The sequence below is a fragment of the Phyllobates terribilis genome, unplaced genomic scaffold (assembly GCF_046119375.1).
Source record: "Phyllobates terribilis strain yellow unplaced genomic scaffold, ASM4611937v1 Scaffold_2__4_contigs__length_985480577, whole genome shotgun sequence".
Classification (NCBI taxonomy): domain Eukaryota; kingdom Metazoa; phylum Chordata; class Amphibia; order Anura; family Dendrobatidae; genus Phyllobates; species Phyllobates terribilis.
This window is the reverse complement of record NW_027362762.1, coordinates 414,612,769-414,626,259: the sequence shown is the minus strand read 5'-3', so window position 1 is coordinate 414,626,259 and position 13,491 is coordinate 414,612,769. Positions and strand designations below refer to the sequence as shown.

The 13,491-nt window shown below is 39.6% G+C and overlaps 1 protein-coding gene across 1 annotated transcript in view; it reads left to right on the top strand.

Annotated features, from left to right (window-relative positions):
• The window catches only part of GALNT17 (polypeptide N-acetylgalactosaminyltransferase 17), a 938,842-nt gene that overhangs the window by 451,470 nt on the left and 473,881 nt on the right, over positions 1-13,491 (top strand). Inside the window, exon 5 of the mRNA XM_073665134.1 lies at positions 4,592-4,789. Coding sequence (XP_073521235.1) covers positions 4,592-4,789 — 198 coding nt within the window. The remainder of the gene's footprint in view (positions 1-4,591; positions 4,790-13,491) is intronic.

The window sequence follows — 13,491 nt, the reverse complement described above, 5'->3', positions numbered from 1 at the left end:
CTGTCAATGTTAAAATTAACCTACCCTTAAAATTATAGACTGTTCATGTCTTTGTTAGTGGGCTAACTTACAAAAACAGCAAGGGATCAAATACTTATTTCCTTCACTATATACAGTGAGTACAGAAACTATTCAGACCCCTTTAAATGTTTCACTCTTTGTTTCATTGCAGCCATTTGGTAAATTATAAAAAGTTCATTTTTTCTCATTAAAGTATACTCTGCACCCCATCTTGACTGAAAAAAAGCAGAAATGTAGAAATTTTTGCAAATTTATTAAAAAAGAAAAACTGAAATATCACATGGTCATAAGTATTCAGACCCTTTGCCCAGTATTGAGTAGAAGCACCCTTTTGAGCTAGTACAGCCATGAGTCTTGTTGGGAATGATGCAACAAGTTTTTCACACCTGGATTTGGGGACCCTCTGCCATTCTTCCTTACAGATCCTTTCCAGTTTCGTCATGTTGGATGGTGAACGTTGGAGGACAGCCATTTTCAGGTCTTTCCAGAGATGCTCAATTGGGTTTAGGTCAGGGCTCTGGCTGGGCAAAAATGGTCACAGAGTTGTTCTGAAGACCCTCCTTTGTTATTTTAGCTGTGTGCTTAGCGTCATTGTCTTGTTGGAAGGTGAACCTTCGGCCAAGTCTGAGGTCCAGAGCACTCTGGAAGAGGTTTTCATCCATAATATCTCTGTACTTGGCTGCATTCATGTTTCCTTCAATTGCAACCAGTCATCCTGTCCCTGCAGCTGAAAAACACCCACATAGCATGATGCTGCCACCACCATGTTTCACTGTTGGCATTGTATTGGGCATGTGATGAGCAGTGCCTGGTTTTCTCCACACATACCACTTAGAATTATTACCAAAACGTTCTATCTTTGTCTCATCAGACCAGAGAATCTTATTTCTCATAGTCTGGGAGTCCTTCATGTGTTTTTTGGCATTCATATGTCTTGCAGTGAGGAGAGGCTTCCGTCGGGCCACTCTGCCAAAAAGGCACAACTGGTGGAGGGCTGCAGTGATAGTTGACTTTGTGGAACTTTCTCCCATCTCCCTCCTGCCACAGTGATCTTGGGTTCTTCTTTACCTCTCTCACCAAGGCTCTTCTCCCACGATTGCTCAGTTTGGCTGGATGGCCAGGTCTAGGAAGACTTCTGGTGGTCCCAAACTTCTTTCATTTAAGGATTATGGAGGCCACTGTGCTCTTAGGAACCTTGAGTAATGCAGAAATTCTTTTGTAAACTTGACCAGATCTGTGCCTTGCCACAATTCTGTCTCTGAGCTCCTTGGGCAGTTCCTTTGAGCTCATGATTCTCATTTGGTCTGACATGCACTGTGAGGTCTTATATAGACAGATGTGTGCCTTTCCAAATCAAGTCCTATCAGTTTAATTAAATACAGCTGGACTCCAATGAAAGAGTAGAACCATCTCAAGGATAATCACAAGGAAATGGACAGCATGTGACTTAAATATGAGTGTCTGAGCAAAGGGTCTGAATACTTATGACCATGTGATATTTCTGTTTTTCTTTTTTAATAAATTTGCAAAAATTTCTACATTTCTGTTTTTTTTTCAGTCAAGATGGGGTGCAGAGTGTACTTTAATGAGAAAAAAAAATGAACTTTTTAGAATTTACCAAATGGCTGCAATGAAACAAAGAGTGAAAAATTTAAAGAGGTCTGAATACTTTCCGTACACACTGTATATATGAAATCTTCTCCTTAATTTGCCTAATCTAAATGATCCAGGTTTAAAGGAAATTTGAGTGAAAACCTCACTGGTCAATGGTTTATACAAACCTCCTAGTTAAAATTCCACTTGCGTGCCCTCAATCCTACAATGCTGGGACTGCTTGAAAAAAAGAGTGATAATGCTGCTGTGATCCAAGGATTTTCTTTAGATATTAAATTCCCTATACTGACTTGGGGACAGTTTATATTTAACTTTTTTCAGAACTATCACCTGTGTGGGTATAGGCTGTACTTAAAAAATGGTTAGCTCTCATAAAAATGCTTAATTATGTTACTATAAAGTACTTAATGAGGTGGGGCTGGTTCCTTTCAGTGCTGGATCAGCCTCCCTGTGTCTACCTGCAAGTTTCCACTGCTGATCCGGTCTATGTCTACAGCACGGTAGGCAATCAGTGAGCTCAGCGGCTCTGAGCGTGGAGTTTTGTCTACATGGGCAGGGCTAATGAGCTCACTGATTGACCTGGTGTAAGCGAAACAGTCAATGTCAAACATCTGGAGCAGAGATTGAGTCTTGACGGGGGACCTGGGAAAGGTGAATACAGGGCAGTTTGTTTATTTAATACCCAACAGCCCACAGAGATGAAAGTAACTGAATAGGGACAACTCTTTTAAGAAAGGTAAATAGAAAAAAATGGTTCATAAGTACGTGCACTATACACAAATCACTCAATGGACTTCGGAAATCATGTGCAAACTAAAAATATTCCGTCATGCCTGTGGCACCTGCCAGTAATCCCCAGTAGTATGATTTCACCAGGTCACTGATAGTGTAAAATGAAACAAGTCACATAATGAAGTTTTGGAGGTGAGGACCCTAAAGAGGTATGATGTATGGTGCAACAAGAAAATTGATCAAAAATGTAGCTGCAAAACCTAACTTTTACTTAGTCAGAGGTGCAAATCTTGGTAGCTACATAATACAGAGCTCAGGTACAGCCTCTACACTACAGTTGGTTAAGGTTGGTCCCAAAGGTTGCAGTCCCAGCAGTGTAACTTTCTGGTTTTACAGCATTGCACTGGAACTCTTACTGCCCCCTCAAAATCTTCCACATTTTTCCAAATTTACCACAACTTGACCTCAAGCTACAACTTTCTTTCTAACTTGAGCTCCATCAACAAAACAGTCATATGACTAACCACCCAACTGGTGGAAAAATACTCAACTTTTGTACTGATTTCCCTAAATCCACCTGTGATGTATGCATAGTGGCCAATTCAACAAAGTTTTTCCACCACATAACTAGCATAAAAGCTTTGAAAAGATGCAGTTTTTTTGCTCAACGCTCAGTTGCTCAAAAACTAGCGACTTTGAAGTTTTCATGCCACTTTAGATCAGCTGCACTGAAATAAGCGCAGCTGGGGTTGGGATAGGGCGGGACAGAATGTGGTATTTTTAATGTAAGAAATGCAACTCAAGTCCCTGTAGTTCTGTGATCAATTGTGATCATGGCCTTTTCTCCTTGATTCTAATCGGACAACATCAGGGTTAAAGAGAACCAGTCAACAGGTTTTCCCAATATAAACTATTGTCATCACCTTTAATTCAGCTTTTACAGCAGTCTATCAACCTGCACATAAGCTCTCAACCCTCTCTGCATATCCCAAAAAATACTTTTTATAATCCACTCATATGGCATGGTAAAGTCTTTCTCTCCGCCGTCCTCCTGCATTGCTTCATGTGGATGACGCATTCTACGTCATCCATGCAGTACCCCCAATCTCGCACCTGTGTAGGTGAACTTCGCTCTGTACTGCTCTGGGTCTTCAGTGCTTTATTGTAATCTCCCAGCTAATGTGCATTAAAGTACTATTCATCATCCACATGAAGCAGAGCAGAAAAAAGGCGATTGCGGGGACAGAAGAGGCACCGAGCAAGACCAGAGATGCTCATTGGACTGCACCATATGAAGAAATGAAAAAAGGTATTTTTTGGGATATGCAGAGGGGGTTGAGGGCTTACATATATGTTGCTAGACTACTAACAGATTCGGTAAGTAGTTTATATTTGGAAAACCTGGAGAGAGGATCCCTTTAAACAGAACTTGGTTAAAAATCTGTCAAGTCAAAGAGAAATAATACTAAATGAATAAATGCAATTGTGATCTGAATGGAATGCTTACAAAAGAGCTAAAGTTTTCTAATGGATTTCATTAATGTGAAGTAAGTTTTTTAACATATGTTATAACGTGAATATTTTGTTAGTTATTATGCTATTTGGATATGATTTGTTCTTTTAATAAAGGTTCCAGATGGATTACGCAAGTATTTTTCATGTGACTTTCCTAACTGGAAAGTGAAAAAGGTTCTTTCTGTGTTATTAGTCTTCCACGTGGAAATTTTTGAGCTATGTCATTATATTTACCAAATTGATCAATAAAATACAGTACATTTATTTTGTAATGTCATTGTTGCTAGTTATAAGCATGCTCAAAAAAATAATCTTGTGCTTCACCTGGTGCATCTTTATATTTGCATCTATTTTGATCTTAAAATATTAGCTAATCAGGAACCAACATCTCTAGTTTTTATTTTCCATCTGTGTATGTCAGTAAAGTGAATATTTCATAAACTAATATTGCAATTCCCAATTTACATGTTTAAGAGATGAATTGGAGTGTTCACTATTGGCATAATAAAGCGGAGCTGGAATCAAAACTGTTTTTTGAGTTATACAGTAAATGTCTGTCCAGTTTATAAATCTATTTATCATTAAGCCACAACCTCTAGATTTGCTATCATAAAATACATCTTTTACTTTTCTTTTTGTTTCTGCAGTAATATTCCATAGCTACTGTTATATCTTATGCAAATTATCTTAATCACAATTTATTTTACAGGGCAGAGCCAGTTTTGTCTCGGATACAAGAAAACCGAAAGAGAGTTATTTTACCCTCAATAGACAATATTAAGCAAGATACATTTGAAGTTCAAAGATATGAAAATTCAGCACATGGATACAGCTGGGAGCTCTGGTGCATGTATATAAGCCCTCCAAAAGACTGGTGGGATGCAGGAGATCCATCTTTACCAATCAGGTAAGTAAAGCTTAATGAACTAATTCATGAAAATATAATGTGTTTTTTATTATTCAACAAGAAAACATTTCATGTGACTTCTTTTATTATTTTTTATTATTTTTTTATCTCTCTGTATAATTTAGCATTGGCATTTAATTCAGAAGTAAATGTAACATTCAGTTATATGGAATAACATATAGTAGAATTAACCTGACCAATTACTACAGTTTAGCTCAATGGGGTTCTTTGCTTTGAACAATATCTATATGTTAGAAGGGCTCCTTATCAGACTACAATGTCGCTGCCTTGACACCAAGAAATTACCCATTAGCTGTTGAGAAAATTAGGAGAATAAGGCATTATAGTGTGAATTAAAATCAATTTCCTGTGTAATGAAGGGCAAAAAAGGTCCTCTAGGTCCCAGGGTTGCACTTTGCAACAAGTCTCTTCTCTGGCCAAGGGATGGAGATTTTCAATAGGAGACCTCCTCTATTAACTATTCCTTTAAAATGAATCTCTCACCAGGTGTTTGCTTTCCCATTTGAGAGTAGCATGATGTTGGGATAGAGACCCTGATCAGTGATGCATAGTTTACTGGGCTAAATGCTGCAGTTTTGATAAAATTACTGTTTTGTCTGCTTAAGATCTACTAATTTTCTGATTGCTGAGTTCTGTATAACTCAGCCCACACTATTGATTAGCAACTTTCCGCATATGCACAGAGTAAAGAGAGAAATTACTATGCTTATGTCTGTACAAATCAAAAACATTCTGTATTTATGAGTTGTTGCCATTACTTTCTCTTCTACTCTAAGGTCTAAGCCTGTATATTGGCATACATGGTTCCTACAGTTCTGTATCTCCAAGCCACAGGCACTCCACCATTTAAAGGTTTTTCCTTGTAAAATTAATGCTTAAATGATGAAATACTTAATTTAGAATTTTTCTTCATTGATACTGTCTGAATCTGTGAGACAACAACTGTATTCCTCTGTATGAATTGGGGATATGCTGAGTTAAAGCTTGTATTGCGTTATGGATTTGCACAATTTAGAAAATGTTAAAAGTTTCATATGGTTGCTTCATGAGCAAAATAGTGCATGATATGATATTTTTTATGTAGAAAAAAAAATTAAATCTTAAAGACAAAATTGATTGGTTAAAACTATGATAGAATTAAAGAATGTTTAAGTTTAGGGTATGAATAGCAATCTACTGTTAATTCTAAATATTCATGTAAGAGAATTTAGTTATATTTAGCTGAAAAGTAGCAAAAATACAGTACTATTTAACCCCTTTATGACGTGGAAGTAACCCCCTGTTCAGCGCAAGCTCCGGCACTGATTCTGCTCTAAACCGGGCACATGACAGCTGATCTGTACAGCTGACATGTGCCCGCAACAGCCGCCGGTGGAATCGCGATCCACCCGCGGCTGTTATCTAGTTAAATGCCGCTGTCAATCTCTGACAGCGGCATTTAACTCGCTCAAACCGGATGCGCGTCACTTATCCCGTCCATCGGTGACCCTGTCACATGATTGCGGGTCACCGATGGGTTGGCATGACACACCCAGGGTCTGCAGGAGACCCCTGTATTTGTCACTGCCAGACTGCTATGAGCGCCGCCCAGTGGACGGTGCTCATAGCAAGTGAGCAAATCTGCTACACACAGGCGATCTAATCATCAATTGTGTGTAACAGAAGAGATCTGACAAGTGCTGCTTCTAGTTTCCTATGGAGACTATTGAAGCATTCAAAAATTGTAAAAAAAAGTTTTTAAAAATATTAAAAAAATAAAAAATATATAAAAGTTTAAATCACCCCCCTTTCGCCCCATTCAAAATAAAACAGCAAAAAACCACACATGCACATATTTGGTATCGCCGCTTTCAGAATCGCCCAATCTATCAATATAAAAAAATAATTAATCTGATTGGTAAATGGCGTAACAGGAAAAAAATACTGAACGCCAGAATTACGTTTTTTTTTTCCAATAAAATGCAATAATGGGCGATCAAAACATCGGACCTACCCCAACATGGTATCAATAAAAAAACATCAGCTCGGCGAACAAAAAATAAGCCTTCACCCAGCCCCAGATCCTGAAAAATTGAGACGCTACGGGTCTCGTAAAATGGTGCCTTTTTTTTTTTTTTAGCAAACTTTGATTTTTTTTCACCACCTAAATAAAAAAGAACCTATACATGTTTGGTGTCTACAAACTCGTAATGGCCTGGAAAATAATAATAGCTGGTCAGTTTTTTACATTTAGTGAATGTGGTAAAAAAAAAAAAAAAAAAACAACAACTGTGGAATTGCACTTTTTTTGCAATTTCACCGCGCTAGGATTTTTTTCCCATTTTTCTGTACACGATATGGTAAAACCAATGGTGGTGTTCTAAAGTACAACTTGTCCCGCAAAATATAAGCCCTCACATAACCATATTGACTGAAAAATAAACACGTTATGGCTCTGGGAAGAAGGGGATCAAAAAACTAAAACGCAAAAACGGAAAATGCTCTGGTGATTAAGGGGTTAATTTGAAACTTGTGCAAAAAATAACAGCATAGTATATGCTTTTCATTATGTCTTTAATCCTTTGGTATAATAATTTCAAACAGAATAATAATGCAGAATTCTGAAAAAGAAAGTGTAATGTAAGAAAGAGAAGCTTTTTAAAAAAGTAAAGACTAGAGATGAGCGGTGTTCGACTAGAACTGTTCGCCAATCTCAAATTCGAGCTGTTTTTTGCTGTGTTCGAGTTGTTCGACGAACCCGAACGATTTGCAAAAAATTCGGCTGTTCGAGGTTATGTTCGATAACTGTTCGTGCACCAAAAGCGTGTCCTGCATGTCTGGCGCTATTTAGAGCACCAATCATGCAGGGATTGTCTGCCACTCACTGTAATGCCACAGCCATGGTGGTTGTGGCATTACAGTGATTGCCCAAATCGATGGGAACAGTGCTGACAGTGAAACATGAAAAGCCGGCAATTCATCAGCGGCATACACCGGTACCTGACAATTTAGAACCGAAAGAATAGAGCTTCACACATAGATTAGATAGAAACATGTCAGTCACACATATAAGAAGCACAGTGACAGTGTTGCTTACTGTACTTGTCATTTAGTGTAAAGGATTTATCAAAAAAAATAATAGTGTTTTCATGCACCGTCTCTTTAAAAAAGCCGGCCGGCAATTCAGCATCTGTACCCGACAATTTAGAACCGAAAGAATAGAGCATCACACATAGATTAGATAGATAGAAACATGTCAGCCACATATATACGAAGTACAGTGACAGTGTTGCTTACTGTACTTGTCATTTAGTGTAAAGGATTTATTAAAAAATATAATAGTGTTTTCATGCACCGCCTCTTTAAAAAAGCCGGCCGGCAATTCAGCATCTGTACCCGACAATTTATAACAGACAGAATAGAGCTTCACACATAGATTAGATAGATAGAAACATGTCAGTCACATATATATGAAGTACTGTGACAGTGTTGCTTACTGTACTTGTCATTTACTGCAAAGGATTTATTAAAAAAAACATTAGTGTTTTCATGCACTGTCTCTTTAAAAAAGCCGGCCGGCAATTCAGCATCTGTACCCGACAATTTATAACAGACAGAATAGAGCTTCACACATAGATTAGATAGATAGAAACATGTCAGTCACATATATAATAAGTACAGTGACAGTGTTGGTTACTGTACTTGTCATTTAGTATTAAAATAAAGGATTTATTATTAAAAAAAATTGGCGTGGGGTTCCCCGTAATTTTAGTCTCTAGCGGAGGTTAAGCAGACAGCTGGGGCAGATGTTTGAAGCCTGGGAAGGGGGTAATACCCACGGAGCTTCCCAGGCTACTAATATCAGCCCCCAGCTGAATACCTAGCCTTTACTAGCTATTAAAATGGAGGACCCCCCCAAAAAAAATGACGTGGGGTCCCCCCTAATTTAATAGCTAGCAAAGGCTAGGCAGACAGCTGGGGGCTGATATTAATAGCCCAGGAAGGGAGCCATGAATATTGGCCCCCTCCCAGGCTAGAAACACCAGCCGTCAGCCGCCCCAGAAATGGCGCATCCATAGGATGCGCCAATTCTGGCACTTAGCCTCGCTCTTCCACGCTGCCCTGGTGCGGTGGCAGGGGGTAATAGGGTTGGGGTTGATGTCAGCTTATAATGCCAGCTGACATCAAGCCCAGGTTAGTAATGGAGAGGCGTCTATAAGACACCCCCATTACTAACCCCATAGTCAAAGTTAAAAGAAAACACAAACACCCAGAATAAAGTCCTTTAATTGAAATAAAGACACATTCCTTTATTGTTCTAAATTAAACCATACTTACCGTCACGCCCATTCCAGCTGAAGCCAACGATCTCCTGCAATAAAAGAAAAATAATAAAGCAACCTCATCCTTACCTTTCCATGGTTCCCACGACAGCTTCAGCTCTGCTACATCGAGATGACAGGCTGGACCGCAGCAGAACGCTGCCATCCAGCCTGTCATCCCGCAGACACTGAGAAGCGCAGGCATGCTTGCGCTACTCAGTGTCTGGCTGTGACGGCATCAAGATGAGCCGAGGTCATGTCCAATGAACTCGGCTCACCTTATGCACGTCACTGACAGCGTGGGAAAATTCTCACGCTGAAGCGCTGAGTGCAGGAGAATTTTCCCATGCTGTCAGTGACGTACATGAGGTGAGCCGAGTTCATTGTCGGCTCATCTGGATGCCGTCACAGTCAGACACTGAGGAGCGCAAGCATGCCTGCGCTTCTCAGTGTGTGCAGCATGGCAAGCTGGATGGCAGCGTTCTGCTGCGGTCCAGCCTGTCATCTCGATGTAGCAGAGCTGAAGCTGTCGTGGGAACCATGGAAAGGTAAGGATGAGGTTGCTTTATTATTTTTCTTTTATTGCAGGAGATCGTTGGCTTCAGCTGGAATGGGCGTGACGGTAAGTATGGTTTAATTTAGAACAATAAAGAATTGTGTCTTTATTTCAATTAAAGGACTTTATTCTGGGTGTTTGTGTTTTTTTTTTAACTTTGACTATGGGGTTAGTAATGGGGGTGTCTTATAGACGCCTCTCCATTACTAACCTGGGCTTGATGTCAGCTGGCATTATAAGCTGACATCAACCCCAACCCTATTACCCCACTGCCACCGCACCAGGGCAGCGTGGAAGAGCGAGGCTAAGTGCCAGAATTGGCGCATCCTATGGATGCGCCATTTCTGGGGCGGCTGACGGCTGGTGTTTCTAGCCTGGGAGGGGGCCAATATTCATGGCTCCCTTCCTGGGCTATTAATATCAGCCCCCAGCTGTCTGCCTAGCCTTTGCTAGCTATTAAATTAGGGGGGACCCCACGTCATTTTTTTTGGGGATGGTCTACCATTTTAATAGCTAGTAAAGGCTAGGTATTCAGCTGGGGGCTGATATTAGTAGCCTGGGAAGCTCCGTGGGTATTACCCCCTTCCCAGGCTTCAAACATCTGCCCCAGCTGTCTGCTTAACCTCCGCTAGAGACTAAAATTACGGGGAACCCCACGCCAATTTTTTTTAATAATAAATCCTTTATTTTAATACTAAATGACAAGTACAGTAACCAACACTATCACTGTACTTATTATATATGTGACTGACATGTTTCTATCTATCTAATCTATGTGTGAAGCTCTATTCTGTCTGTTATAAATTGTCGGGTACAGATGCTGAATTGTCGGCCGGCTTTTTTAAAGAGACGGTGCATGAAAACACTATTATTTTTTTTAATAAATCCTTTGCAGTAAATGACAAGTACAGTAAGCAACACTGTCACTGTACTTCATATATATGTGACTGACATGTTTCTATCTATCTAATCTATGTGTGAAGCTCTATTCTGTCTGTTATAAATTGTCGGGTACCGCTGCTGAATTGCCGGCCGGCTTTTTTAAAGAGACAGTGCACGAAAACACTATTATATTTTTTAATAAATCCTTTACACTAAATGACAAGTACAGTAAGCAACACTGTCACTGTACTTCATATATATGTGACTGACATGTTTCTATCTATCTAATCTATGTGTGATGCTCTATTCCTTCATGTCTAAATTGTCGGGTACCGGTGTATGCCGCTGCTGAATTGCCGGCCGGCTTTTTTAAAGAAAGCGTCTTCTGAGCAGTTTGTGAGCTTTTGGACACCTTTGAAGGTGTTTTCTATGTGTTCCTATGTGTTTTTGTTTGCCTGCCATTGGTTTTAACGGTGTTCGACAGTGTTCTAAGGTGTTCGACGAACAGTTCGACGAACAGTTCCTCGAACATCCCGGTGTTCGACGAACCGAACCGAACTCGAACACTACGGGGGTGGCTCAACACTAGTAAAGACCTCCTTCGCACAATAAAATGCTACAATTAGAAGATTTAACTGTTGGCTTGTGAAAAATACAGTACATTGAGTCATTAAATTCAACAAATAAAAGGTATATTCTCATGTGAGTGTAAACATAAGAATGCTTTTACTATGTCTTCACTTAGAATAGATGAAGAGTATATTTGAAATAATTGAATTTAAGAAAATGATTTGAATGGTAGAACTGCATTTTATGGTATGTTTTGTAGTTGTTACCCGAGCTGTCTGGATTACAATTTTCAGCATATTTTATATACTTCATATTTTGGAATAACAATTTATATTCTTCACACAATGTAAATATAAAAAATATCTTAGAAATATTTAATGCAGTTACAAGAAAAAGTAAGAAAACTATTTGGAAAAATCTATGTCTCCAATGGGTACTAATAAAAATTGATTTGAAGAGCGTATCTCTGGCTGGTTGCAAGGGCAAAGTTTCTTGCAATGCTCTACTCTACCTAAATGCAGCATGAACTTTCCTTGCTTAACCTGATGCCATATGGTAATAGATGCAAATGACTTTGGTATGTTTAATACATGGTCTGTATTGAATGGTGGATTCTTTAGAGGCAGTAGGCCTCCGTGCGAGCTAAAGTCATAACCTGCAGATGAGCTGATCCTTGTCCTTTATGAACAGTTACAACACTATATAAGTATGTGACTATCCTCTCAGTTTCTACTTGAGTTTGAGAAGGATCGAGCCCTCCAAATAGCCTTCATATTGCTTTAAAAGGAAAGAATAGACAGCATGAATTCTCCACTGCGGTTCTGAATGTTATCTCTACTTCACGCTACTTGAAGAAACCTTCCTGATTAGCCAGAATTGATTAGAATTTGGACAAGCATGGATTGAAAAGCTGGTAATGGATTTCAGCTTCAGTATTGTAGTTGCTCATGTCAGGATGGTCAGTATATAACACTGACTCAACATTTATATATTTTGCATTCATACAAGTGGTCTTTTCCCTTACTTGTAATACATATTTAAAGGAGTTTTCCACTTTAAATGTGTATGAGGCATGATTTTGTGGCACTTACTAAGGTATAAAAATTACAGGTTCTCCTGTTTTTTTAGTCTAGCTTTCCCCACAGACTGCATAGGGTTCCTTTCAAAAATTGCTACTGATGAATGATTGTATGACCGGTTTCAAAAATGGTTAATCCAGTAAACAAAGCAGCTTAAAGGGGTTTTCCCACAAACAACGTTAATTTTAATAACTATTTTAATCAATAGATATTTCAATAATAATAAGTTCCACAATTAGATGTTTTTAAAAATATTTTCCTGTGCTGAGATAATCTTATAAATGTGCCCCTGCTGTGTACTGTGTAATTGGTGGGTCTGACCAAATAGGAACATGATCTGATCATACCACATCTCCTGGGCAGGGGAGGAAGGAAAATACTATACAGACAGGGCACCATGGGTTCTCAAATGATTATGTCTTTCAGGTAAAACATTTCTTAGAAACAAACAGTGAAATGTTTTGCCTCACAAAAAGAATCAATTGCGATTCTTAGCTGTAATGTCTGTATACCCTTTTGCGTTCTCCCCTGCCCAGAAGATGTGGTATGATCAGACCATGTTCCTGTACGGTCAGACACAGCCATTACACAGTACACAGCAGGGGCACATTTATAAGATTATCTCAGCACAGGAATATTTTATTTAAGCACATTCAATTGCGGAAATTATTACTATTTCAGGATCTATTAATTAAAATGTTTTTTGTTTGTAGGAAAACCCCTTTAACCCCTTTAAAGCCCATGACATACTAATACGTGTCAGTGCCCTGGGCTTTAAGAGCCTGACCCGTATTAGTACGTCACCGCGATCGCGCGCGCACACAGGCTGTGCGGGCGCGATTGCCGCCGGGTGTCAGCTGATTGTCACAGCTGACTCACCGGTACTATGTGCAGGGAGCGGTCTCTCACCGCTCCCAGCACATTAACCCCCGCAATGCTGCGATTGAAGTCGATCGCAGCATTGCGGAGGCAAGGGGAGGTGATCACAGATACTCACCACCTCTTCCGGCCTCCAGCGCTGTGTGCCGCGGCTTCCCGGGTGTTGCCATGATGACCCGATGTCGTCATGACAACATCCGGGTCACCAGACAGCAGGAAGATTGTTTTGACATGCGCAGTGCATCTCCAAACTATCTTCTCCCTGTCCAACGCTGACTGCCTGCATGGCACAGGGATGGTGCTCCATCCCTATGCTGTGCAGGCGATCAGAATAAAAAAAGTGAAAGTCCCATAGTGGGACAAATTAAAAAAGTAAAAAACTCCCAAAAAGTGAAAAAAAAAAAATAAAAAAAA